Source organism: Lissotriton helveticus, chromosome 4_1 (genome assembly GCF_964261635.1).
Source record: "Lissotriton helveticus chromosome 4_1, aLisHel1.1, whole genome shotgun sequence".
Taxonomy (NCBI): Eukaryota; Metazoa; Chordata; class Amphibia; order Caudata; family Salamandridae; genus Lissotriton; species Lissotriton helveticus.
The window spans coordinates 400499906-400526772 of NC_136063.1; the positions used below are offsets into that span (position 1 = coordinate 400499906).

At 52.8% G+C, this 26867-nt stretch overlaps 1 protein-coding gene across 2 annotated transcripts in view; it reads left to right on the forward strand.

Moving 5' to 3' along the window:
- The window catches only part of AZIN1 (antizyme inhibitor 1), a 590344-nt gene that overhangs the window by 219607 nt on the left and 343870 nt on the right, over positions 1-26867 (forward strand). For both annotated transcript variants that reach the window (XM_078686910.1, XM_078686911.1), the window contains exon 6: positions 19495-19626. In XM_078686910.1, coding sequence (XP_078543036.1) covers positions 19495-19626 — 132 coding nt within the window. The remainder of the gene's footprint in view (positions 1-19494; positions 19627-26867) is intronic.

Below are 26867 nucleotides of genomic sequence, written 5' to 3' on the forward strand. Positions count from 1 at the left end.
CTTCTGGAGCTTGGCGGTGGTTCCGGCGTAGAAGGCGTTGCCGTAGTCCAGTCGGCTGGTTACGAGGGCCTGGGTGACAGTCTTTCTGGTCTCGGTGGGGATCCACCAGAAGATCTTCCGTAGCATGTGCAGGATGTTGAAGCATGACGAGGAGACGGCGTTGACTTGTCTGGTCATGGAGAGGGAGGAGTCCAGGATGAAGCCCAGGTTGCGTGTGTGGTCCGTCGGTTTGGGTGCGGTGCCCAGGGCGGGGGGCCACCAGGAGTCGTCCCAGGCGGAGTGCGAGGAGCCCAGGATGAGGACCTCCGTCTTGTCAGAGTTCAGTTTCAGGTGGTAGGCGGACTCTCTGTGTTCTTCCGTCGAGGAAGGAGGTGATCCATTTCAGTGCCTTCTCCTGGATTCCGATGTTGCCGAGGCGCTGCACTAGGGTGCGGTGGCAGACAGTGTCGAAAGCCGCGGATAGGTCCAGGAGGATGAGGGCCGCTGTTTCTCCGTTGTCAATCAGGGTTCGGATGTCATCGGTGGCAGCGATGAGGGCGGTCTCGGTGCTGTGGTTCGCTCGGAAGCCAGACTGTGAGGGGTCGAGGGATCCATTCGTCTCGAGGAAGGCGGCCAGCTGTTTGTTGACGGTCTTTTCGATGACTTTGGCCGGGAACGGGAGGAGCGAGATGGGACGGTAATTCTTGAGTTTGGTGGGGTCCGCTGTGGGTTTCTTGAGTATAGCGCTGAGTTCGGCGTGCTTCCAGCTCTCAGGGAAGGTGGCGGTGTCGAAGGAGGTGTTGATAATGTCCCGTAGGTGGGGTGCGATGACAACGTCGGCCTTGTTGAAGACGTGGTGAGGGCAGGGGTCGGTCGAAGATCCGGAGTGGACGGAGTTCATTGTGCGGATGGTGTCTTCGGTGCTGATCGGAGTCCAGGCGCGGAGGGTGGCATTGCTGCGGTTGTGGCGTGCGTCGGTTGGATGCTGAAGCTGTTGTGTATGTCTGCGATCTTGTTGTGGAAGTAGGAGGCGAGGGAGTTGCAGAGGTCTTGTGATGGGGTGATGTCGTTGTTTCCGGCGTTGGGGTTGGAGAGCTCTTTCACGATGTTGAAGAGTTCCTTGCAGTTGTGTGCGTTGTTGTCTAGCCGGTTCTTGTAAGTGTTTTTCTTGGTGGCGCGGATCAGTTGGTGGTGTTTCCGGGTGGCGAGCTTGAGGGTGGTCATGTTGTCCAGTGTTGGTTCGCTTCTCCATACTTTCTCGAGGGCTCGGCAGTTCTTCTTGAAGCTCTTGAGTTCGTCGGTGAACCATGGGGCTTCTTCTGCTACATGAACAAACTGATGTGAATACAGACACTGAATTGTGGTCCTTTCAGTGAGACTGTAGGATTGGATATGGTGTGCAGAAGCGTACTGGTGTGTAAAAGTCCATTTAGTTGAGATTATGCATGAATCTGATGTTTATTAGTTTCTCTTAATTCTTTATACCATATACGTACCGTTGATTATTACAACTCACACTGTCGTGTTTGTGAATCAGTTTAATATTAATTGGATATGCCAATGGGGTTGTTGGTTTTTACAGGTTGCTTCAGCATTTGTAAATTATCATTATTTTGTGTGTTTGCAGTTCTTTGTTTGCTAAATGGAAGTGAGATGGTGTAAAATAATCTAAATAGGACATGTATAAAGTACTGCTGAGGATGTTTACTGTAGACTCCTTTGAAAGTTCTAAGTGAGTTGACTCCTGGGGAGCTGGTCCTGGGGAGCTGGAGGGCTTTGGTGAATTGATGTCTGTCAGCTACACAGGGTGTGTTCTTATGGTAAAGCCTAATACTACAATTATCAAACAAGAAAAGAAATTCAAGAAAGCCTGTTGCTTATTGTTAGAGATGCAGAATGGGGCAAAGAGGTTTTTTTCTCCACACTGGTTGGCCGTCCGTCATGTCAGCTGAAATGCTTCAATGGCCAGTGCTGGAAATATTTGGGATTTTACACTCTTCTATAACTTACTTCAGATGGTTTGAAGCTGGTGTTCATTTGGGGGTCGTTACTAAGAGCATGTTATGCCCATGCTGTTTGGCCAATGCCGATTTTCAGACCAAGCTGGACTCCTGTCATACTGTGACTTGTACTGTCTATTGACTGAGGAGAGTTTTGCTGTCTTTGAGTGCCTTTTACGTAACCAATACTTGTTAACTGTTGGTGCATTGCTGAGCTTCATGAACAAGAGTTGCCATCTTTATTTAGAATCAGTAGTAAGACAGGGGTCTTAAAGTGGGGTGTGTACTGCTTGTTTTCAGACTTGGCAGTACCCCTAAACTGGCTTTGAACCAGGAACGACCGGGCTCTAAAATGAGTTCCTTAACATTACAGGCAAAAACAGTGACCGAATTCTCAACATACTCCCTCCCTCATCTCTCCCCATCTTAAATGCACACTCCTAAACTGCAGATCTGCCTGCAGACATGCTACGGATATAGCTGACCTCGTAATCGCAAAGGAACTAGACCTGCTAATGTTAACCGAAACTTGGCCAACGGAATCCTCCCACCCCACTGATTGACATTTTAGTCCCCCCGAACTACGACATTATCAGATTAGACAGACTCGATAAGATAGGGGGAGGTATAGCCTGTATACATCGGAGTAACATCACTATAACTAGAGCCATATGCCCGGTCTTCCCCTCTTGCGAATATTTTTGCCTAGACGTTAGCAGCAACGGCAAACCAGCTTGCTAACTTCATATCATCCATCATCCACCAGGTGAGAACCTAATATTCTCTGAACAACTCATGGATCTGATTTCAACTAACGGGCGGCAAAATACCCAAATATACCTAGGCGATTTCAATCTCCACTGGAACGACAATGACAGTGTTCAATTGCCTCAAAAACGTCCTTGATAATCTAGCCCTTACCCAAACTTGCAATAGCCCTACACATAAGAAAGGATCAACCTTGTATCTAATTATCTCCAAAAGTGATGTCATTCAGCTGGAGTCGATACAACCCTGCGACTGGTCTGATCACCATATTATCACCTTCTTCATCAAGGAATCAGTCAAATTTAATTCCGTTCAGTCCACAAAACCAAAGGTCTGGAAAAGAGAACTGAAACATCTCAACCCAAACACATTACCTTCCGCAAGCTTCAACCTGCTATTGCCACCTGCTGGCACCTCAGACGTCCATGATCTCACCAACCACTATCTCAACACTATGACCGTAATAATTAATGAGGTAGCCCCCCCCCCCCTCACCTGGAGTTTCCAATAAAGACTCAAATCTTTGGTACAATGGCTTACTTAACGAAGACAAACGATCTCTCAGAGCTTTTGAATGTAACTGGAGATCAGTCTCGTCTACTAATCACCTCAATTTACTAAGGAAAAAGAGACCTGCCTATTACAAAAAGATCAAGCGCACCAAAGCAGACTTCTTTAGCCACCAACTAGACCAAGCTAGAAATCGCCCAAAAAAGCTGTTCGAGCTAATCAAAATTCAATCTAAGGAAGCACCTCAACGGTTACAAAACGCAGCCCAAACGCCACCCAATTGTGAACAATTCTCTGCCCTGCCTCTATTCAGAAGACTGACCACATCGTGAAGGATCTCCTAAATGAGCTATTACTATATTTGTTGCCACATGCACAAATCTCTCCTTCACTACCTACTACGCCACACCGGATCCCTTCAAAGTTTGACCTTAAGAATGAAGCATGGCTTGGCAGTTCGGGCTGGACTGTTCCCATGAGGCACAGGGTGAGACTGATTTGCATATAGCCATGTCTGAACTGGGGTGGCAGAGTGGGCTAAAGAACGGTGATGGATTAAACCCAGATCTTTTGACTGGGTGCAAGTGTTTGATTGGTTCAGATGCTCCGTACATTACCACCCCCTTTTGTACCGCTTTTGGCCGCCATAATTGTGGCAGGGTATGCTCAGACGTGAGTCCCTTGCTCACCTTGCCACTGGATTCAAGCAAGCCGGGCTGAAGACTGCTGTAATGCCAGAAACCGGTCCTCGGAAGCTTGTTTCCGGTCCAGGGAAGGCATGGCTTGGCAGTTCGGGCTGGACTGTTCCCATGAGGCACAGGGTCAGACTGATTTGCATATAGCCATGTCTGAACTGGGGTGGCAGAGTGGGCTAAAGAACGGTGATGGATTAAACCCAGATCTTTTGACTGGGTGTGAGTGTTTGATTGGTTCAGATGCTCCGTCCATTACCACCCCCTTTTGTACCACTTTTGGCCGCCATAAGTGTGGCAGGGTATGCTCAGACGTGAGTCCCTTGCTCACTCTGCCACTGGATTAAAGCAAGCCGGGCTGAAGACTGCTGTAATGCCAGAAACCGGTCCTCCGAAGCTTGTTTCCGGTCCAGGGAAGGCATGGCTTGGCAGTTTGGGCTGGACTGTTCCCATGAGGCACAGGGTCAGACTGATTTGCATATAGCCATGTCTGAACTGGGGTGGCAGAGTGGGCTAAAGAACGGTGATGGATTAAACCCAGATCTTTTGACTGGGTGTGAGTGTTTGATTGGTTCAGATCCTCCGTCCATTACCACCCCCTTTTGTACCACTTTTGGCCGCCATAAGTGTGGCAGGGTATGCTCAGACGTGAGTCCCTTGCTCACTCTGCCACTGGATTAAAGCAAGCCGGGCTGAAGACTGCTGTAATGCCAGAAACCGGTCCTCGGAAGCTTGTTTCCGGTCCAGGGAAGGCATGGCTTGGCAGTTTGGGCTGGACTGTTCCCATGAGGCACAGGGTCAGACTGATTTGCATATAGCCATGTCTGAACTGGGGTGGCAGAGTGGGCTAAAGAACGGTGATGGATTAAACCAAGATCTTTTGACTGGGTGTGAGTGTTTGATTGGTTCAAATGCTCCGTCCATTACCACCCCCTTTTGTACCGCTTAAGAACGAAGCAGCATGGTCTTCCTTTCACACCTATACTGAAGAGGCTTTGGGAAAGATTCTCAATGCCCTGAAACCTTCCAACCACCTCATCGATCCGCTCCCCGCTAACCCAGTTAAAGACTAACACCGTGGCTTCTACCGCTATGGACCAAAATCATCAATAGTTCACTGCAACAAGGCTGCATTGCAGACTCCCTCAAAGTGGGACAGGTTTCCCCCATCCTAAAGATTCCAACAGCTGACCCCACGGATCTCAACAACTACCGCCCTATTTCCAATATTCCTACCGTGGCCAAATTATTCGAAAAATGCGTACACCACCAACTGACTAAATATATTGACCACTTTGACCTTCTTAACGATCACCAATCAGGCTTCAGAGCAGGTCCCAGCACGGAATCAGCCATGACTCACATCATTGATGCGCTACAAATCCTTGACCAGAACGGATCATGCCTACTCATCCTACTGGACCTAGCTTCAGCCTTTGATATGGTCAAATAATAAAATCTGCTATATCTTCTCAAATTTAGGATGGGTCTATCAGGATCAGTGTTAAACTGGTTTACCTCTTTTTTACATGACCGAGCACAATTCAAGATCAACACCCTTTCCAATCCAGTTCCAGTTAGGCTGGTCGTCCCGCAAGGGTTCTCACTATCAGTCACTGTTTAACCTGTTCATGGAACCACTCACCGAAATTCTACGAGCGTCTAACGTGCAATATCATATATATGCGGACGATACACAACTGTATCTTAAACTGGGATGTAGAATTCCTATAGCCCGACGCCCGACATATTATTTGGGGTCAAGGGCAACCAGTTTTAATGTGCATTTTGTCCTTGGGACAAGTAGGCCCGACCCCCTGCAGCACAAACACTTTGGCTGCCAGTTTACAGTACAACAGTGTGGATCAGGGAAGGGCATTCTCTACAATTAAGGTAATGTGTGTTAATGCTGTTCAAACTTGTAAATATGGTTCATGAACACAAAGCCTTTATTAGGGTGAGCACTAAAAGTAAATGTTTTAAGCTCCGCCTGCACTACTGACGGTGGTTTCAGTATAAAAGTGTACACACATGTTCAAAGTTTAGTAATATGAGGCTCTGTATAATGCACCCAGAATGCTCTGATTATATGCAAATATGTGCAGAAGCTTCAAAACAAGAGTGATTCTTTGCTTTCAAAATAAAACGTTGACAAAATAAATGCATATAAGAAAAGAAAACATTTAGCTAAACTACTGTAAGATTTTAGGTACCGTATCTTTGCAACATCATTTAGTAGCATGTTAGTATTTCCCAAAAATATTCAGAATGGAAAATCAGTGTAACCAGTTTAAATACGAATATGGAAAACAAAAATGAACAAGCATTGGCAAAGCTAGTGGGTCTGAAATTAGTGATCAGTCTTTTGGTTTTGTCAAGGCGTGACTTGTTTAGGCATGGTTTTTGTAAAACCTTAACAGTGTGGGAGCTGCTGTGTACTCACCATTCTAACAAGCATTGGCAAAAGCAAAACAAAATTATTTTGGTCTCAGCACACATTGCCACAGCGGTTCTGGGCACTGAACAAAACTACTTTGTGTGACAATATGCTCCTTCTAAAAGAGCAAAATACTGTACTTACAGGGACGCCAGCTGATAGACAGACGGAGAGAGACAGAATAAAAAACAAAACAAAAGGTCATGGTTAACGCCAGGCCTAATTAGAGGCCCAATTATTAAAGAAAGTCTCAAAAGTGCACCCATGGTATATATCCTTGCAGTAAGTGCATATGTACAGTTTCCATGAACTCACAAGAATTTACAGAAGTAGGCCAAGAAATAGTACTCCCAGAAAATATTTGTGAACTGCATTTTAGCATGAGCAAATATGCAGGTGTAGATTTGCTCATGTGAAAATCTGAATGTTTTCAAGTTCACTTTTCCTCCAACCACTTTTTTCCCAACCCTGGAAGAAGTTTTAAGTCTGCCACTGTCAATAGTAAATTTCCAACCGTTCTCAGTATGGGAAATGATTAGAGAAGAATTGTTGAAAACCCTTAAAACATGCACATTAGTAGGTTTGCACAGACTAAAAAGGGCAATCCAACCATGGAACCATTGCTTACGACAACCCTAGCCCCAGTATGTAGACCTGCAGAAACATAGCAGCATAAGGGAATTGCTAGTATTCAAACACTATTATGGTATGAACCCTGGCATAATCAGAGATGCTATAGCAGAACTCTTATATAATGAGATTGCTGCGTAATTTATTGCTGCATTACATGGCATAAAAGGGACAAGTAGATTTTGTTACAGGACAAGTAGATTTATTAAACAGCCTGCCCCATGGACAAGTAGATATTTTATTAAATTCCACAACCCTGAACTTAAGATCAATACCTTAGAAGACATTAAACGGCTTAACACCACACTCGAACACCCAAACATAGTTGGCAGAACACCACCTCAAACTGAACGCTCTGTAGACCGAATTCCTTCTTACACCCTCTAAAATCCCCTTTTTTACAAGACCTAATCCAACATCTCACTGCACTCAACATTCAACCTACTATCGTGGACTCTGCAAAATCCATAGGAATAACTCTGGACAGCAATCTCACTGTGCAGAAACACATTAGCAATGCTACAAAGGGAGCAAACTTCCAGATAAACACTTTGAGGAAGCTGAAGCCCTTCCTGCCATTCAATGACTTCAAGCTGGCTGTACAAGTTCTAGTTATCCCGCGTGTGGTATACGGAAGTGTTTCTCTATGTGGCCTTCCAAAAGCGATCACAGCTCCCCTGAGAGCCTCAAGAAACACCACAGCAAGACTCATCACTGGCTCGAAAAGAAGTTCCCACATCTCCCCTTCTCTGAAATCCTTGAATTGGCTTCCGCTTGAAGCAAGAATTAATCTAAAAATAGCCTGCATGACACATGAGGCCTTAAACCATATGGCGCCCAGTTACCTTGCACAGAAATTGACCATCTCCGGTGGGTCTAGGTCCTCTAGGGGTGCTGACAACCTACTACTGAAACCTCAAAGATTCAACAAAAAGAAAACATATTAACAAACCTTCTCTGGGATGGCACCTAGGATTTAGAATACTCTTCTCCCAGAAACCAGATTGAACTCTTCTACCGTCTCTTTAAAGGAAGTAAAAGCGATTCTCATGGCAACATTTCTTGACTAGACGCTAAGCAAATCTGGAGAGCAATAGTACCCTTACTACTTTGTTAAGGGTCCATCTAATCTTCCTAGGCCTGTTATCCTGCCCTGGACTTTAATCAATCGAGATACTCCTGTTATGCTCTCCACGACTGTTCCTTTGTTTTTTTGTTCTGTTATGCTTCTGTACTCCACGACTTACTGTGCATTCATACTATTATCCCATGCTTGTTCTCTCCTTCATATTATTACCTGTATAATGTGTCATGCTATTTATGTATAATTCAGCTCTGATCACTGGAAAGCGATCTGATGTCCGCAAGGATCTTGTTCGTGCTCCATAAAACCTTCAAAATAATTTTTTTTTTAAATAATGCCCGCCAGCAACTGTGTCTTTGTAAAGGACTGTCTACGAGAGCTCCCCGTTGTCTGGACTATTCGGTAAGCCACGTTAGCCACACTGTAATTTTTGTTGTATTACCGCCATTGATGAAAGTCCAATTGTGACTCATCTGTCACTTCTAGAACCCCTGACGGCCTTAAGTGTAGTAATTGAATTACTCACCACACTTCTATCTGGTGAGTAGGATCTCTGACCCACGTGCAATGACCGTATTCATGTTGAGACAGCTGGCCTTGGTTGACTACCCAATTATCCCTATAAATAAAATAGACAACATGATGAATGATTGACTTGATTGATTCACTCACCTCAATTACTTGGTGAGTAGATTTATTAACTACTATGCTGCCTTTTAGTATGAATAGAGTTTCTGCCTTAAGTATTGTCTAGGCTTATGGATGAAAACCTTTTTACCATTAGGACCTAAGGAAACCGTTGGTTGCCGTGAATAATACGTGCAGCCCAATTGGCTAACTGTGACAGGGTAAGCCATTTCCCTCAGCACCATATTCACTGTGCCGACACACACTAGCGTATAAGTGGTAATTTCCACTTACTATGTCATTATTAGGACTTACTCTTCCTGGACACCACCAGAGTACCCTGAAATTATTTAGGAAGATTCCTGCATTTTTGGGCACTTCTATGTGCTAATCAGTAAGCTAATAGCCCTCTCTACCAAGCCTACTTACTGTACTCCTTCTTGCTCCAGCTAAAACTATGTCCTCTATTTAGTCCCCAGAATTCCTGTCCTGAAGGGACCCTATATCACGAGACCGTCGAAACGTCGACATCTAAAAAGAGCGCCTAAGAAAACAAAAAATTCTTATAAAAATTGATTGCACTATATTTCCCAAGAGCTCCTCTTTTAAGTACCAATAACAAATTCCTCGCTTTTTATTAGCACTACCTTTATTGCATTCTCTGGTTATGGGTCGCCTTTCTGGGGTTCACAAAATCACGTTAAAATGTAAAAATATATATAGTGTAAATACACAATTGAATAATACTTTTATGCCTCATTTGTACTTTGAATATCGTAATGCAAAATAAATTACTGACTTCGGCTGAAGTGAGTACAGTTTCAATACCTGTTCTGTGGGCTTCTATAAAAATGCTACAATATTGATTGACCTGATTGAATTTAGGTTCCATCCTATATGTTTTTTGTCTCTGCTTGATTCACGCAAGGTATACTATTTCTTGCCACAAAATGTATTAATTGAGTAAATGAGTTCCTTGTGAACATTGTTTTTACTTATTAAGAATTGACTTAGACACTATAAAGGTACGGGGCTCGTGCACCTGTACCCTCACCACTGGTATAGTGCACACAGCTAGAGGGGTGACTGATCTATGCCAGGGCAATGGGTTGTAGGCATGGCGCACAAGGATGTGACATGTTGACTCCAATCTGAAAGAAACAGGTTAGTATTAGATTCCTTACCTTAGAATATCCCCAGGCGTCAGTCTGGATCCGGAAACTTTTGCGTAGCAGTACCCCTGCGCGTCGGTAGGCGTCGTCTGCAGGCGTCCCCTGCGGCTCCGCGTCGTCGGCGTCGTGCGCCGTGATGACGTCGCTGGAGTATATAGACGCCGCCTCCGCGCGCTGACGTCAGTTCTTCTTTTTTCCGCGCCAGTTAGCGCAGATCCGAAGAGCAGTACTCCGGTCTTTTGACCAAGTTTTTTTTGATTGATCTTTACGGTGCCGGTAGGATGCCCGGTTTCAAGAGTTGTGACGAGTGCGACCGCCTGATGTCGGTCACCGACCACCATCGACTCTGCCTCCGGTGTCTGGGCGCGGACCACGACGTGGAGTCCTGCGTCGACTGTCGGGCCTTGACTGGAAAAGCTAGGCGGGAGCGGTCCCGCAAGCTTCTCGAGCTCCGGTTGTCGGCCCCGCGTCGAGAGCGGTCCCGGTCCGGTCGGAGGTCGAGGGAGCGGTCGAGGGAGCGGTCGCGGAGCCGCCATGGGCGCTCCGGGAGTCGCCACCATTCCTCCGGCTCGTCAGGTAAGCACAAGAAGTCGGGGCGTCGCCATCGCACCCCCGACTCCCCCCGACGTCCGCGTGCTGCGGCCGGGGGCTCGGGTGACCCCACCCCCGCGGTCCCGCATGGGTCGCCGACGCCGTCTACCCCACACCTGTCGGTCCCTGGGGAAGGCGCGTCGCGTGAGGAGATCGAGGCCTTCCTCATTGCTATGAGGGCGAGGTCTTCTCCGGCGGGGCCTTCGGCGCCTGCGGGCCCGTCGGTCCCGTCTGGGGGCCCGAGCGGTTCGGGTGCTCCTGCCCCGGCGCCGCCGGTGGCTCCGGCCCCGGCGCCGCTGGTTCCCTCTGGTTCGTCGCCGGCTGGTCTCCCGGCCTCTCCGGCGTCGGTTCCTGTGGGCCAACCCGTGGTACCGCCCCCGCGTGGTGCAGCGACTCCGCCGTCGGCTCCGGCCGGCGTCGGGTCCCCGGCACCGACGCCGCGCGGCGCCACCCCCCTTTCCTCCCCGACTCCGGACTCGGAGCCGGACCGGCGTCGGCCGACGCCGGACCCGACGCCGATGGGGCCCGTTGACCCCGATGTCTATATCGTCGACCCAGAATATGGGTATGACGAGGAGGAGTATGGAGAGGGTTGGGAGGGGTCTGAGGACCCTCTATCCCGTGCCTGCCAGTACGATGTGGACTGGGTAGGTGATCTGGGTGATGCCAGTGGCCTGGACGAGTCGCCCAACCCTGGGTTTGTCTCTCCGTCCCCTGTGGCGTCCGAGGCGGGTGCTGCCTATTCGGTGGTCCTGATGAGGGCTGCCAAGGCCTTACACCTTGAGCTCCCCGTCGCGAAGGTCAAACCGAATATCCTGACGGAAGTTTTTAAACCGCAGTCATGCCCCCAGGAGCCTCTGCTGCCGTTTAATGAGGCCCTGACGGATGTCCTTCTGGGCACCTGGTCCAGGCCCGCTTCTGGTGCGCCGGTTGACCGGAACGTTGCCAGGCGTCACCGTCCCTGCTCGGACGACCCTGCCTTCCTGTCCACCCATCCCTCCCCGGAGAGTCTGGTGATCCAGGCCTCCACTTCACAGTCCGCATTTCCGTCGGCTCCGCCCGACCGGGAATCAAAGAGGTACGACCAATTTGGAAAAAAAGTGTTTTCCTCTTTGAGCGCTGGACTGCGGTCTTGTAACACCGCGTGCCTCTTGGGCCGCTACACCCACTCCCTGTGGGATACGGTCGAGGAGTGTTTGCCGCAATGCCCCCAGGAAGTGCGGGACAAGCTCACCCGGGCCTTGGTTGAAGGCCGGGATGCGGCGCGGTACTCGATCCGTTGTGGTCTGGACACCACGGACTCACTGGGACGGGCCATGTCCACTACGGTGGCGATTCGTCGCCATGCCTGGCTGAGATCTGCCAACTTCTCACCAGACGTCCAAAATACACTTATGGACATGCCATTTGATGGCAGTCGCCTATTTGGTGACAAAGCGGACCACGCGCTGGAGCGCTTCAAGGACTCCAGGGTCACGGCCAAGTCCTTGGGTCTCTCGACCCAGCGCCAGCAGACGGGTTCGTTTCGGCCCTTTCGGGGCCAAGGGAGAGGAGGTCCCACACGTGCTGCCAGCCACGCGGCGCAGAGTGCTCCCCAGCGCGGTGGCGCCCGTGGTTTCCGCCGTGGTGGCGGTAGAGGCCAGCGTCGTGGTCAGTCCACGCCTCCCTCCGCTGCGGCATCCAAGCCTTCCTAGTCCGAGCTTTCGGGCTCACGTGACGCCAGTGGGTGGCAGGGTTCGCCATCACCACTCCCGCTGGCGCGCGATAACATCGGACAGGTGGGTGCTGCAGCTTGTCCGAAGGGGCTATGCCCTCCCCTTCGAGTCCACTCCTCCAGCCATGCCACCGCAGAACCACCGTGTGTCGGGGGACCACTTGACACTTCTGCAGGAGGAAGTTACGGCCCTCTTGGCCAAGGGGGCCATCGAGCGCGTTCCTGGGCCAGAAGTAGGGTGTGGTTGCTACTCCCACTACTTTCTGGTACCCAAGAAGGACAAGGGAGGCCTGCGTCCTATCTTGGATCTACGGAACGTCAACGGCTTCCTCCGGAAGGAGAAGTTCAAGATGTTGACTTTGGCTCAGGTCTTGGCTGCTCTAGACCCACAAGACTGGATGGTAGCGTTGGACTTGCAGGATGCGTACTTTCACATCCCCGTCCTGCCGGCCCACCGGCGTTACCTGCGGTTCACGGTAGGCCACGAGCACTTTCAGTTTATCGTGCTCCCATTCGGCCTTACCAGCGCCCCACGGGTGTTCACGAAAGTGATGGCGGTGGTCGCAGCTCATCTGCGCCGGTTAGGGGTTTCAGTCTTCCCCTACCTCGACGACTGGCTGTTGAAGGCGGGCTCGCCCCAGACAGTCGTCCACCACCTTCAGATGACGGCAGACCTCCTGCACGAGCTGGGGTTTTCCATCAATGTGCCGAAATCACACCTGTGTCCCTCTCAAAAGCTCCTTTTCATCGGAGCGGTTCTCGACTCGGCGCAGTTTCGGGTTTATCCTCCGGAACGGCGGGTCCGGGATATTCAGGCTCTGATTCCCATCTTTCAGCCGTTATCCCGGGTTTCGGTCAGGTTGACGCTGCGGCTTCTGGGGCTGATGGCCTCCTGCATCCTTCTGGTGCATCACGCCAGATGGCGGATGCGGGCTCTGCAGTGGGACCTGAAGTTTCAGTGGGCCCAGCATCAGGGCAACCTATCCGACCATGTCCTGATCTCGGAGGGCACTGCGAGACAGTTGCAGTGGTGGCTTACGGACCGCGATTGGGTCAGGGGCAGATCCCTCTCCCTTCCCCAACCGGAGCACGTGGTTGTGACGGACGCGTCCCTCCAAGGCTGGGGTGGCCACTTGGGAGAGGCGGAGATCAGAGGCCTCTGGTCTCCGGCGGAGTCCCGGCTCCATATCAACATGTTGGAGCTGCGGGCGATTCGCCTAGCACTGAAGGCATTCCTCCCCTTTGTCAACGGGAGTGTAGTGCAGGTGTTCACGGACAACACCACCGCCATGTGGTACTGCAACAAACAGGGCGGTGTGGGGTCGTGGACCCTTTGCCAAGAGGCTCTGCGCCTCTGGCAATGGCTGGAACGTCAGGGCGTGACTCTGACGGTTCAACACCTGGCAGGTTCTCTGAACGCCAGGGCGGACGAACTCAGCCGTCGGTGCTCGGTGGATCACGAATGGCGTCTGAACTCGGATGTGGCGAGAGGCCTCTTTCAGCAATGGGGAGAGCCTTGGTTAGATCTATTCGCCACAGAAGAGAACGCGCAATGTCATCAGTTCTGCGCGTTGGAGTTTCCAAGACGGCACTCGCTCGGCGACGCCTTTCGGCGCGAGTGGAGTTGCGGTCTGTTGTACGCCTTTCCGCCTATACCACTTCTGCCCAGAGTGCTGAAGAAGATCAGGCGCGACCGGGCCCAAGTTATCCTTGTGGCTCCGGACTGGGCTCGAAGGTACTGGTATCCCGAGCTACTCAGCATGACAGTCGGTCCCTCGATCCGCCTGCCCCTTCAGGAGGACCTTCTGTCGCAGCAGCAGGGGACGGTCCTCCACCCGAACCTGTCCAGTCTCCACCTCCATGCGTGGAGATTGAGCGGCGACAGTTGAGGCCATTTGACTTGCCTCCTGAAGTCTGTGATGTCATTCTGGCAGCCAGGCGTCCCTCCACAAAGTCGGTATACGCCTGCCGGTGGAACAGATTTGTGGCATGGTGCACAGCAAAGGCTGTGGATCCCCTTTCTGCCCCTCTGTCTGAGGTTCTCCTCTTCCTCCTTTCCCTTGCCCAGCAGGGCTCTGCTCTGGGCACTATCAAGGGCTATCTTTCTGCCCTTTCCGCCTTCTTGAGGCTACCTGATCAGCCATCTTTGTTCAAGTCCCCTATTGTGTTACGATTCTTAAAGGGCATCACGCACATGTATCCTCCAACTCCGTTCGTGATGCCTCAGTGGGACTTGAACCTGGTTTTGACTTTCCTGATGTGCGCTCCCTTTGAGCCCCTTCATTCCTGTCCTCTCCGTCTTCTCACCTTAAAGACGGCCTTCCTGGTAGCCATCACCTCTGCCAGGAGAGTGAGTGAGCTCCAGGCTCTTTCTATTCAACCTCCTTTCTTGTCTGTTCATCCTGATAAGGTGGTTCTTCGGACTAGACCTTCTTTCCTGCCCAAGGTAGTCTCTGCTTTTCACATTGGGCAGTCCATCACCTTGCCCTCCTTCTTCCCGCCTCCGCATCCTTCAAAGGATGAAGAGCGGCTCCATCGTCTGGACCCAAAACGTGCGCTTTCATTCTATATGGATCGCACACGCCAGTTCCGGGTGGATGACCAACTGTTTGTTGGCTACGTGGGTGAGAAGAAGGGAAGGGCGGTACAGAAACGGACCATCTCTCGGTGGGTCGTCCTGTGCATCAAAGCATGCTACTCTTTGGCTCGGAAGGAGCCTCCTGTTGGGCTGAGGGCCCATTCCACTCGGGCCACGGCGGCTACTACTGCCCTGGGCCGGGGAGTCCCTTTGCAGGACATTTGCCAGGCGGCCACGTGGGCCTCGCTGCACACCTTTGCGAGGCACTACTGCCTGGACAGTCAAGTCCGGAGGGATGGCTTCTTTGGCCGTTCGGTCCTCCAGGACTTTCTGGTGTAGGTTGTATTGGTTCGCAGACCCACCACCGGGGTTGGTATTGCTGGGGTATCTATTTTAAGGTAAGGAATCTAATACTAACCTGTTTCTTTCAGATGAACAAGTTACTTACCTTCGGTAACGATATATCTGTAAGAAACAGTAGTTAGTATTAGATTCCTTACCGCCCCGCCCGTCCTCCCCGTTCTGCGAACTGATACCTAGGGTTAAGGACATCCCTTTCAGGGCCCTAGTTTCAAATGGCACCAGTGTTGGTTCTCACATGGCTCTGCGTGTTCTGGCGCGGAAAAGCTGTGTGCAAAGAACTGACGTCAGCGCGCGGAGGCGGCGTCTATATACTCCAGCGACGTCATCACGGCGCACGACGCCGACGACGCGGAGCCGCAGGGGACGCCTGCAGACGACGCCTACCGACGCGCAGGGGTACTGCTACGCAAAAGTTTCCGGATCCAGACTGACGCCTGGGGATATTCTAAGGTAAGGAATCTAATACTAACTACTGTTTCTTACAGATATATCGTTACCGAAGGTAAGTAACTTGTTCATTTGTTTTGCACCAGAACATGCAGCCTTCAAAGGCAGTGTGAGTTTAATGGTACTTGCCCTTTAAGGGTGGCACAATAAGTGCAGCAGCCTTTGGAGGTTTTCCCTGGTCACAGTGCCTTGGGTACCTTTGGTACTATTTACCAGGGGCTAACCTGTGGCTAAAGATGCCAATTGGGTTTTGTTTTCAATGCAGTTTTAAGAAAGGAACATAGGCACGGGTACCTGATTTGCAGGAGCCCAGGGCCCACTCGGTCCAAGCACATCAGCAGTTCAGCAAAAAGTGGGGGCAACCATGCAGAAAGAGGGCACTTTCTCACAGGTACCTTTTACAAGGGATTTACAGGTGGCCCAGAGGTGTACCAATTATGGTTACAGAGGTACAGTTTTGGGAAAGAACATAGGTGCTGGGGTCTGGTTAGCAGTTTCCCAGCACACACTCAATCAAATTGGCATCTGGTATTAGGACGTGCACCCAAAGAGCACCTTAGAGGTGGCCCCTGAAAACCTACCAAACCTCTAGATTGCTGCCTGACTGGTGTAGACCAGCCTTCCACCACATACCCGTTTCTGACACCCCTGCAGGAGAGCGCTCATGCTCTTTGAGGGCAGAAACAATGCCTGCTCTGGCCAGAGGTGTTGTCACCTCCTCTAAGCAGGATGGCTAGTAATCCGCATATGAAGGCAGGAGGCTTCAAAGGCCTCTGCCGCCTTTGATATGCAACCATAGCTTCCATTAGACAAGAAAAAAAATACACTTACTGCCCTCTGCCCATTCAGCACCAGTAGAGGTGGAAAAATTAGCTAGTTAATAAACGTGTTTATTATCAGGCTAGGCAAGTAATCTACAAATCTTGGCACAAAACTGCAGTTCTTGGGAGCAATACTGAAAGCACAAGTGGGAAAAGCTTTCCCCTCAACGCAAGTACTAGAAACTCATGCAAAGATCTCTGGGAAACACAGTGAAAATCCCTGCTGGGCTTGATGCCTTAAGGCACATGTTCAGCAAGAACTGGAAAACCTCTAGAGAAAAGTTCATGGTGAGTGGGATGACACATTCCAAGTCACACCGGGTGCTAATGTGGTGGTGAATCCCTAAGAATCTCAGCACAGGACTTCTACTTTGTCTTTTATTTCACATAGTAGTACTTGCAGCAGAAACCTCAGTGGAAGGCTGTAGAGCACATTCGGTAACATACAATAACATTATTTTGGTCTGATGTGGAAAATAAAGTCCACATAAACAACCTGGAGCTATGCGACATTAGACTAGGTCTCAATAGTTTCTCTGAAAATTGGCAGTCCTAGCAGTTCCAACAAGAACAAATAACGCAACCTCAATGTTTTAAATCACCAAACCAGGAGGAACGATGTACCATCCTCTGTATGAAGAGCCACAGTTATTGTAGAACTGGGCAGTCTCCATTTTAAATGGACATTGCAGTGGAGCATCTCCCTGGATGGCAAGACAAGGCACTCAGACAATTGCAATTGGACTGTCACAAGTGGGAATTCCAGTAAAAACAAAGTGGCGTATATCTTCCACATTGGGGTCAACCCATGCAAGATTTTTTTGCCATCCGAAACAAGAAATGGCAGTATTACACCAGCAGGTTTTGCTACCAGGGTATAAGGGCAATGCCTTTTTGATCAGATGGTCCAGTGTCTTCGCATGTCTTTCCACTGCTTCCCCTGACCCCCAGGATCTTGAGGGAAGTGAAGACTGGCTATTGTACTCTCATTCTAATTGCTTAAGACTGGCCTTACTCAGCTTCTTAATCTTTCTGCACGTCCTTCATACCAATAAAGATGCATCCAAACTACTCTCCAGTCACAAGAGATATTCTACACCAAGATCTTTGATCATACTCGGTCATCCAGTACCATGTTGCTAGGCTCAACAATCAATTTCATCTCTTGGCAGAATAGAAACATTCTGGTGCAAGCACCTGCTACCACATGAACTTACAAAGCCAAATAGAAAGGCTTTTGTGTCTGATGCAAGACAAAAGGATTCCATCCAATTACACCCCATCAGATACTTTATGTTCAAGGCATGTGAGCTCTATATCACATGCTTTGCATATTCCTGCCATCTAGTGTTTGGTCCTGATGGGCTTTTCTTTTCGGGTTGATCTTGCAGCATTCTCACACTTCTGGACGACTTTGAGCTACTCGGTCATGCTTTTCTCACAGAGATTCGTAAAACAATGTATGCTAGGGCTTTCAGGGTCTTCCATCCAGTACAACATCCACCTATACTGTGGCAACTAAATACTGTTCTGAGCGAACTCATGATGCCCTATTTTAAACCTATAGATAAAGCACATTTAAAGTTCCTCTCCTGGAGAACATTGCTTCTCTTTGCTTGTACATCAGCATAAAGGTTATGCCTTTACTGTGAATAACGCTACCTTTGTTTCACAAATGATTTATTTTGCGGACCAATCCCAAACACATTCCTAACATCCCTCCCTCCTCCCAGGTCAGAGGCTCATCTATTTTATATTCTACTTACACTTGTGCTATGAAATTTGATCTATGGTGCCCTCTGCAGGGAGTAGGAAAGCCTGCTGGCACTTCACCCTCATTGGCTGAACTTAATTTTGCTTTAAATAAGGTGGATGTGCTACTAAATAAACAATGCCCTATGGCTGCTGCTGGCCATGTGGCTTGTAGCAAAGCATTGGGGCAAAGGACAAAACCCAGCCAAAAACTCAGACTAGATGAGCTGACTTACTGTAACTGACATTCAAAAACGTATGTGGAATTGTAATAGCTGGTGAACGCGATGTAAACGCTGTATCCGTTGTTTTTCATCTACTAAAAAAACAGACCTATGGCTATTTTAACACTGTTTAGTGCTGTTTAAGATTACTGGGAATTCACAGCCAGACAGGGATCGATTCAGGTATGTGCCTATATGAAAGATAACATTAGAGTTACAGGTAACCAACTAATTTCTGCTATTCGTGTACTGGTCCAGGAGTGCACATCTCCCCCACTCCCCTAAAAAAAAAATCCATCCTCTGGTCAAAAAGGTTTGCATGGCATGTTTACTCAGGCATGTCCTATGCCCTCCTATCAGGTTTTTGGAGTTGTAGATCAAGTCCGCCCACCAGTTGGGAAGAAAGGTATACATTCCGATTCTGAAAGGAATATTATGATAATAGTGACTACTATACTTTTAGTCTATTTTAAACAACTATACTAGTTAAAAGAAAATGTAGTTTTTTTGCCCCCCCCCCCCCCCCTTTACCCTACAAGTGGTGCCTGTCTGCATTCCCTACCAAATAAGGGGAGGAACAAGATCTGAGACTATCGGATTCGTCATGAAGATAATTCATATTAAAGACTAAACAATCATGAAACGTTAGCTTAGCAAGTGGCGTTTTGGAATTCTAGGGCATCATAGCTAATGAAACTAGTCTTAAAAATAAACCACAGCATTTAAGAGCCCTTTTGTAGCTCAGTGCTATAAATTTTGCCTAATCTGAACAGATGGACAAAGAATCATACTTATGACTAAGCGAAGAAATCCACTTAAGTGATTTCGGACTCCTGTGAAATCTGGTCTGATTGGAGAGTAATTAAGAATGTGTGTGGGGGTAGGTGTCTGTTTGGAGGCCGAGAAATGTAAAGTTACTTGCACCAAATGGTATCAAGGTAATTGTCCCAGTTCTTGGCAACTCTTAGTGTATTGTGAACTGATAGTTATTACTTGCAAAGTTTTGATTGCCGGCAAAGAAGCTGGAGTACCGCAACCTAATCGAGTCTTCCTCATCTGCATACTTCGTTATGGCCAACTGTTGATTCATTTTCCCTTCTCTTAGGCTATTACTTCACATCGCAACAGAAGATCTCACAGGTGACGAGGTGAACATGACGGTTGGCACCACACTGAAGGGCTGTAGACACCTTATGGAATGTGCGAAGGAGCTCAATGTTGAGATCATTGGTGTTAAGTATGTATATTTGTATCATGTTTCTTAGTTCTGACTGTATGCCAGAATGACTAATTATTAATCTTCTTTATTAGGGAATTTACTTTGTGCATTTAACTTTTTTCCAGTAGGAAAATTAGACTTAATGATGTGAACTGAAATTGTGTAGTTTGAGGCTTGTGTGCTATAGATAGACATGCTTTGCATACTCCTACCATCTAGTGTTGGGTCCGAATGTATTAAAGTTATTTTTTCTTTGCAAAATTCTTTCAACTCATAAGCTTAAGTAGTGACTCCTCTTGGTGATAGTGTGCATGGGCATCGACTCCATTATTAGATCGTTTTCTTTCAGCCACGTGTTTGGACGTGTATTGCAGCGCTATGGTTTGAGACAGTTTTTCGAGATCCTTTCGATGCGCAATCCACTCTACCCTCTATTGTTTCGAACAGGTTTTCGATCTTTCACATATGGAAATTCAGAAGACTTTGCTCATCGGGTCGGAATACCCCAACTGGGGCCTTTAGTCCTAGCCCATCCGCTAGAGTACCTTTTATAAGAGACTTGCATGTGGCCAGAGAGTTGCCAATTGGGTTTTGCAACAGTACAGTGTAGGGAAAGAACATAGGCCCTGGGTACCTGGTTGGCTGGAACCCAGGGCATAGTCAAAGAGCATCAACTTTAGGCAAAAAGTCGGGTGGCAACCATGCAAACAGGGGCACTTTACTACATAAACACTGTAAAGCACCCAGCCAAACCACAGAAGAAAAAAAAAATGCTCCGTAGTGGGTGCACAGCATGTGAGTCCATAAAAGATTCACGCTGCAAAACAAAATGGTTACTTAATGGTAGGAGTATTTTTAAAACTGGATTAATTTTCTGGATTCACATGCGACCGACCCACCTCCATCGGTAGAGGTGTATTTACAAGTTCAGTGAAATATTAACATCTTTTTGGTGAGAGGGTGGGGGGGATGTGAGGGTGGGGGGGATGTGAGGGTGGGGGGGGATGTGAGGGTGGGGGGGGATGTGAGGGTGGGGGGGGATGTGAGGGTGGGGGGGGGAGGGAGGGTAGGGGGGAGGGAGGGAGGGAGGGGGAGGGAGGGTGGGTGGGTGTGTGGGGGTGTATGAGGGGGAGGAGGTGTGTACAGGTAAGGGGGTGGGGGTGTGAGGGGTGTACGGGTGAGGGGGTCGGGGGTGTACGGGTGAGGGGGTCGGGGGTGTACGGGTGAGGGGGTGGGGGTGTGAGGGGGTGTGTGGGGGGGTGGGGGTGAGGAGGTGAGGGTGTGTGTGTGGGGGGAGGTGAGGGTGAGGATGAAAGTGGGTGTGTGTGGGGAGGCTGAGGATGAGGATGAGGGTGTGTGTGGGGAGGGTGAGGGTGAGGATGAGAGGTGTGGGTGTGAGGGTGAGGTGTGTAGGGGTGAGGGGGTGGGGGTGTGAGGGTGAGGATGTATGTGTGGGGGTGTGTGTGGTTGAGGGGGTGTGGGGGTGGGTGTGTGGGGGTGTGTGTGTGTGGGGGTGTGTGTGTGGGGGGTGTATGAGGGGGGGGAGGTTTGTACAGGTAAGGGGTTGGGGGTGTGAGGGGTGTACGGGTGAGGGGGTGGGGGGTGTACGGGTGAGGGGGTGTGAGGGGGTGGGGGTGTGAGGGGGTGGGGGTGTGTGGGGAGGTGAGGGTGAGGAGGTGAGGGTGTGTGTGTGTGTGGGGAGGTGAGGGTGGGGATGAGGATGGGTGTGTGTGGGGAGGGTGAGGATGAGAGGTGTGGGTGTGAGTGTGAGGGGGTGGGGGTGTGAGGGTGAGGATGTATGTGTGTGGGGGTGTGTGGTTGAGGAGGTGTACGGGTGTGGGTGTGTGTGGGGGTGTGTGTGTGGGGGTGTGTGTGTGTGGGGGTGTGTGTGTGTGGGGGTGTGTGTGTGGGGGTGTGTGGGGGTGTGTGGGGGGGTGTGTGTGGGGGTGTGTGGGGGTGTGTGGGTGTGTGTGTGTGTGTGGAGGGTGGGTGGGTGTGTGTGTGTGTGTGTGTGTGTGTGTGGAGGGTGGGTGGGGGAGGGAGGGTGGGTGTGTGTGTGGGGGTGTATGAGGGTGTGTGTGTGGGGGGGGTGTATGAGGGGAGGAGGTGTGGGGGTGTGAGGGGTGTACGGGTGAGGGGGTGGGGGTGTACGGGTGAGGGGGTGGGGGTGTGAGGGGGTGGGGGTGTGAGGGGGTGGGGGTGAGGAGGTGAGGGTGTGTGTGTGTGGGGGGAGGGGAGGGTGAGGATGAAAGTGGGTGTGTGGGGGGAGGGTGAGGGTGAGGATGAGGGTGGGTGTGTGGGGAGGGTGAGGATGAGAGGTGTGGGTGTGGGTGTGAGGGTGAGGTGTGTAGGGGTGAGGGGGTGGGGGTGTGAGCATGAGGATGTATGTGTGGGGGTGTGTGGTTGAGGAGGTGTACGGGTATGGGTGTGTGTGTGTGTGTGTGGGGGTGTGTGTGTGTGGGGGGTGTGAGGGGGAGGAGGTGTGTACGGGTAAGGGGGTGAGGTGTGTACGGGTGAGGTGTGTACGGGTGGGGGTGTACGGGTGAGGGGGTGGGGTGTACGGGTGAGGGGGTGGGGTGTGTACGGGTGAGGGGGTGGGGTGTGTACGGGTGAGGGGGTGGGGGGTGAGGGGGTGGGCGTGTGAGGAGGGTGGGGGTGTGTGGGTGAGGGTGTGTGGGGAGGTGAGGGTGAAGAGGTGTGAGTGGGGGGTGTGAGGGTGAGGTGTGTAGGGGTGAGGGTGAGGGTGTGTGGGGGTGTGTGAGGGTTAGGAGGTGTACTGGTGAGGGGGTGAGGGTGGTGTGGGGGAGTGGGGTGTGGGGTGTGAGGGGGAGTGGGATGTGAGGGGGGGAGTGGGATGTGAGGGGGGGAGTGGGATGTGAGGGGGGGAGTGGGATGTGAGAGGGGGGAGTGGGATGTGAGAGGGGGGAGTGGGATGTGAGGGGGGGGAGTGGGATGTGAGGGGGGAGTGGGATGTGAGGGGGGGAGTGGGATGTGAGGGGGGGAGTGGGATGGGAGGGGGGGAGTGGGATGGGAGGGGGGGAGTGGGATGTGAGGGGGGGAGTGGGATGTGAGGGGGGGAGTGGGATGTGAGGGGGGGAGGGGGGTGTGGGGTGGATGTGGGGTTGAGGAGGTGTGTACAGGTGAGGGGGTGAAAGGGTGTGTGAGGGTGGGTGAGAGGGGATGTGAGGGTGAGGGGATGTGAGGATGAGGGTGTGTTAGGGTGAGGGTGTGGTGAGGGTGAAGGTGTGTGGTGAGGGTGAGGGGGTGTTGTGAGGGTGAGGGGGTGTTGTGAGGGTGAGGGGGTGTTGTGAGGGTGAGGGGGTGTTGTGAGGGAGTGTGTTGTGAGGGTGAGGGGGTGTGTTGTGAGGGTGAGGGGGTGTGTTGTGAGGGTGAGGGGGTGTGTTGTGAGGGTGAGGGGGTGTGTTGTGAGGGTGAGGGGGTGTGGTCGAGTGAGGGTGTGGGCGGGTGAGGGTGTGGGTGGGTGAGTGAGGGTGAGTGAGGGAGGGTGAGGGTGTGAGGGAGGGTGGGAGGGTGAGGGAGGGGGAGGGTGATGGGGGTGGGTGGGGGAGGATGTGGGTGGGGGGAGGGAGGGGGTGGGTGGGTGAGTAAGGGTGGGTGGGTGAGTGTGGGTGATTGAGGGTGGCAGGGGGGGAGGGGGAGGGGGGAGAGGGTGGGTGGGTGAGGGAGGGTGTGTGGGGTGAGGGTGTGGGTGGATGAGTGTGGGTGGATGAGTGTGGGTGGATGAGTGTGGGTGGATGAGTGTGGGTGGATGAGTGTGGGTGGGTGAGGATGGGTGAGTGTGGGTGTGGGTGTGGATGGGTGAGTGTGGGGGTGGATGGGTGAGTGTGGGGGTGGATGGGTGAGTGGGGGTGGATGGGTGAGTGTGGGGGTGGATGGGTGAGTGGGGGTGGATGGGTGAGTGTGGGGGTGGATGGGTGGGTGGGTGAGAGTGAGGGGGTGGGTGGGTGAGTGGATGGGTGGATGGGTGAGTGAGTGGGTGGATGGGTGAGTGGGTGAGTGGGTGAGTGAGTGGGTGAGTGAGTGGGTGGATGGGTGATTGAGTGGGTGGATGGGTGATTGAGTGGGTGGATGGGTGAGTGAGTGGGGGGGTGGGGGTGGGGGTGGGGGTGTGAGGGTGAGGGGGTGGGTGTGTATGAGGGTGAGGGGGAGGGGGTGTGTGGGAGGGGGTGTGTATGAGGGGGAGGAGGTGTGTATGAGGGGGAGGGGGTGTGTATGAGGGGGAGGGGGTGGGGGTGTACGGTTGAGGGGGTGGGGTGTACGGGTGGGGGTGTGTACGGGTGAGGGGGTGAGGAGGGTGAGGAGGGTGGGGGGGTGAGGAGGGTGGGGGTGTGTGGGGAGGTGGGGGTGTGGGGAGGGTGAGGAGGTGAGGGTTTGTATGGAGGTGAGGGTGAGGAGGTGAGGGTGTGTGTGTGTGTGGGGAGGTGAGGGTGAGGATGAGGGTGGGTGTGTGTGGGGAGGCTGAGGATGAGGATGAGGGTGGGTGTGTGTGGGGAGGGTGAGGATGAGAGGTGTGAGGGTGAGGTGTGCAGGGGTGAGGGGGTGGGGGTGTGAGGGTGAGGGTGTATGTGTGGGGGTGTGTGTGGTTGAGGTGTACGGGTGTGGGGGGTGTGTGTGGGGGGGTGTGTGTGTGGGGGTGTGAGGGGGAGGAGGTGTGTACGGGTAAGGGGGTGAGGTGTGTACGGGTGGGGGTGTGGGGGTGTACGGGTGAGGGGGTGGGGGTGTACGGGTGAGGGGGTGGGGGTGTACGGGTGAGGGGGTGGGGGTGTACGGGTGAGGGGGTGGGGGTGTGAGGAGGGTGGGGGTGTGGGTGAGGGTGTGTGGGGAGGGTGAGGAGGTGAGGGTGTGTGGAGAGGTGAGGGTGAAGAGGTGTGTGTGTGGGGGGGTGAGGGTGAGGTGTGTAGGGGTGAGGCTGAGGGTGTGTGGGGGTGTGAGGGTTAGGAGGTGTACTGGTGAGGGGGTGAGGGTGAGGGGAGTGGGGTGTTAGGGGGAGTGGGGTGTGAGGGGGAGTGGGGTGTGAGGGGGAGTGGGGTGTTAGGGGGAGTGGGGTGTTAGGGGGAGTGGGGTGTGAGGGGGGGAGTGGGGTGTGAGGGGGGGTGGGGTGTGAGGGGGGGAGTGGGATGTGAGGGGGGAGTGGGATGTCAGGGGGGAGTGGGATGTGAGGGGGGAGTGGGATGTGAGGGGGAGTGGGGTGTGAGGGGGGAGGGGGGTGTGGGGAGGGGTGAATGTGGGGAGGGGAGGATGTGGGGTTGAGGAGGTGTGTAAAGGTGAGGGGGTGAAAGGGTGTGTGAGGGTGGGTGAGAGGGGATGTGAGGGTGAGGGGATGTGAGGATGAGGGTGTGTTAGGGTGAGGGTGTGTGGTGAGGGTGAAGGTGTGTTGTGAGGGTGAAGGTGTGTTGTGAGGGTGAAGGTGTGTTGTGAGGGTGAAGGTGTGTTGAGGGTGAAGGTGTGTTGTGAGGGTGAGGGGGTGTTGAGGGTGAGGGGGTGTTGAGGGTGAGGGGGTGTTGTGAGGGGGTGTGTTGTGTGGGTGAGGGGGTGTGGGCGAGTGAGGGTGTGGGCGAGTGAGGGTGTGGGCGAGTGAGGGTGTGGGCGAGTGAGGGTGTGGGCGAGTGAGGGTGTGGGCGAGTGAGGGTGAGGGTGAGGGAGGGTGTGAGGGGAGGGTGAGGGAGGGGGGGTGATGGGGGTGGGTGGGGGAGGATGGGGGTGGAGGGAGGGAGGGTGTGGGTGAGTGGGGGAGGGTGGGTGAGTGGGGGAGGGTGGGTGAGTGGGGGTGGGTGGGTGAGTGGGGGTGAGTGAGGGTGGCGGAGGGGGAGGGGGGGAGGGGGAGGGGGAGGAAGAGGGTGGGTGGGTGAGGGAGGGTGAGGATGGGTGAGTGGGGGTGGGTGGGTGGATGAGTGTGGGTGGATGAGTGTGGGTGGATGAGGGGGTGGATGGGTGAGTGTGGGGGTGGATGGGTGAGTGTGGGGGTGGATGGGTGAGTGTGGGGGTGGATGGGTGAGTGTGGGGGTGGATGGGTGAGTGAGTGGGTGGATGGGTGAGTGAGTGAGTGGGTGGATGGGTGAGTGGGTGAGTGGGTGGGTGGGTGGGTGGGTGGATGGGTGAGTGGGTGGGTGGGTGAGGATGGGTGAGGGTGGGTGGGGGAGGGAGGGTGAGGGTGTGAGGGAGGGTGATGGGGGTGGATGGGGGTGGGGGGAGGGAGGGAGGGTGTGGGAGGGTGGGTGAGTGGGGGTGAGTGAGGGTGGCGGGGGGGAGGGGGAGGAGGTGGGTGGGTGGGTGAGGGAGGGTGGGGTGAGGGTGTGTGGGTGGGTGTGTGGGTGGGTGTGTGGGTGGGTGGATGAGTGTGGGTGGATGAGTGGGTGGATGAGTGTGGGGGTGGATGAGTGTGGGGGTGGATGAGTGTGGGGGTGGATGAGTGTGGGGGTGGATGAGTGTGGGGGTGGATGAGTGTGGGGGTGGATGAGTGTGGGGGTGGATGAGTGTGGGGGTGGATGAGTGTGGGTGAGTGTGGGGGTGGATGAGTGTGGGGGTGGATGAGTGTGGGGGTGGATGAGTGTGGGGGTGGATGGGTGAGTGTGGGGGTGGATGGGTGAGTGTGGGGGTGGATGGGTGAGTGTGGGGGTGGATGGGTGAGTGAGTGGGTGGATGGGTGAGTGGGTGGATGGGTGGGTGAGGGTGGGTGAGGATGGGTGAGGGTGGGTGAGGGTGGGTGAGGGTGGGTGAGGGTGGGTGAGGGTGGGTGAGGGTGGGTGAGGGTGGGTGAGGGTGGGTGAGGGAGGGTGAGGGTGGGTGAGGGAGGGAGGGAGGGTGAGGGAGGGGGTGGGTGGGGGGAGGGGGGAGGGAGGGTGGGTGAGTGGGGGTGGGTGGGTGAGTGGGGGTGAGTGAGGGTGGCGGGGGGGAGGGGGAGGGGGGAAGGGGGAGGAGGTGGGTGGGGTGAGGGTGTGTGTGTGTGGATGGATGAGTGTGGGTGGATGAGTGTGGGTGGATGAGTGTGGGTGGATGAGTGTGGGTGGATGGGTGAGTGTGGGGGTGGATGGGTGAGTGCGGGGGTGGATGGGTGAGTGTGGGGGTGGATGGGTGAGTGGATGGGTGGGTGGGTGGATGGGTGGGTGGATGGGTGAGTGGGTGAGTGGATGGGTGGATGGGTGGATGGGTGGATGTGGGGGTGGGTGTGGGTGGGGGGTGGGTGTGGTGGTGGTGTGGGGTGGATGGGTGAGTGGGTGGATGGGTGAGTGGGTGGATGG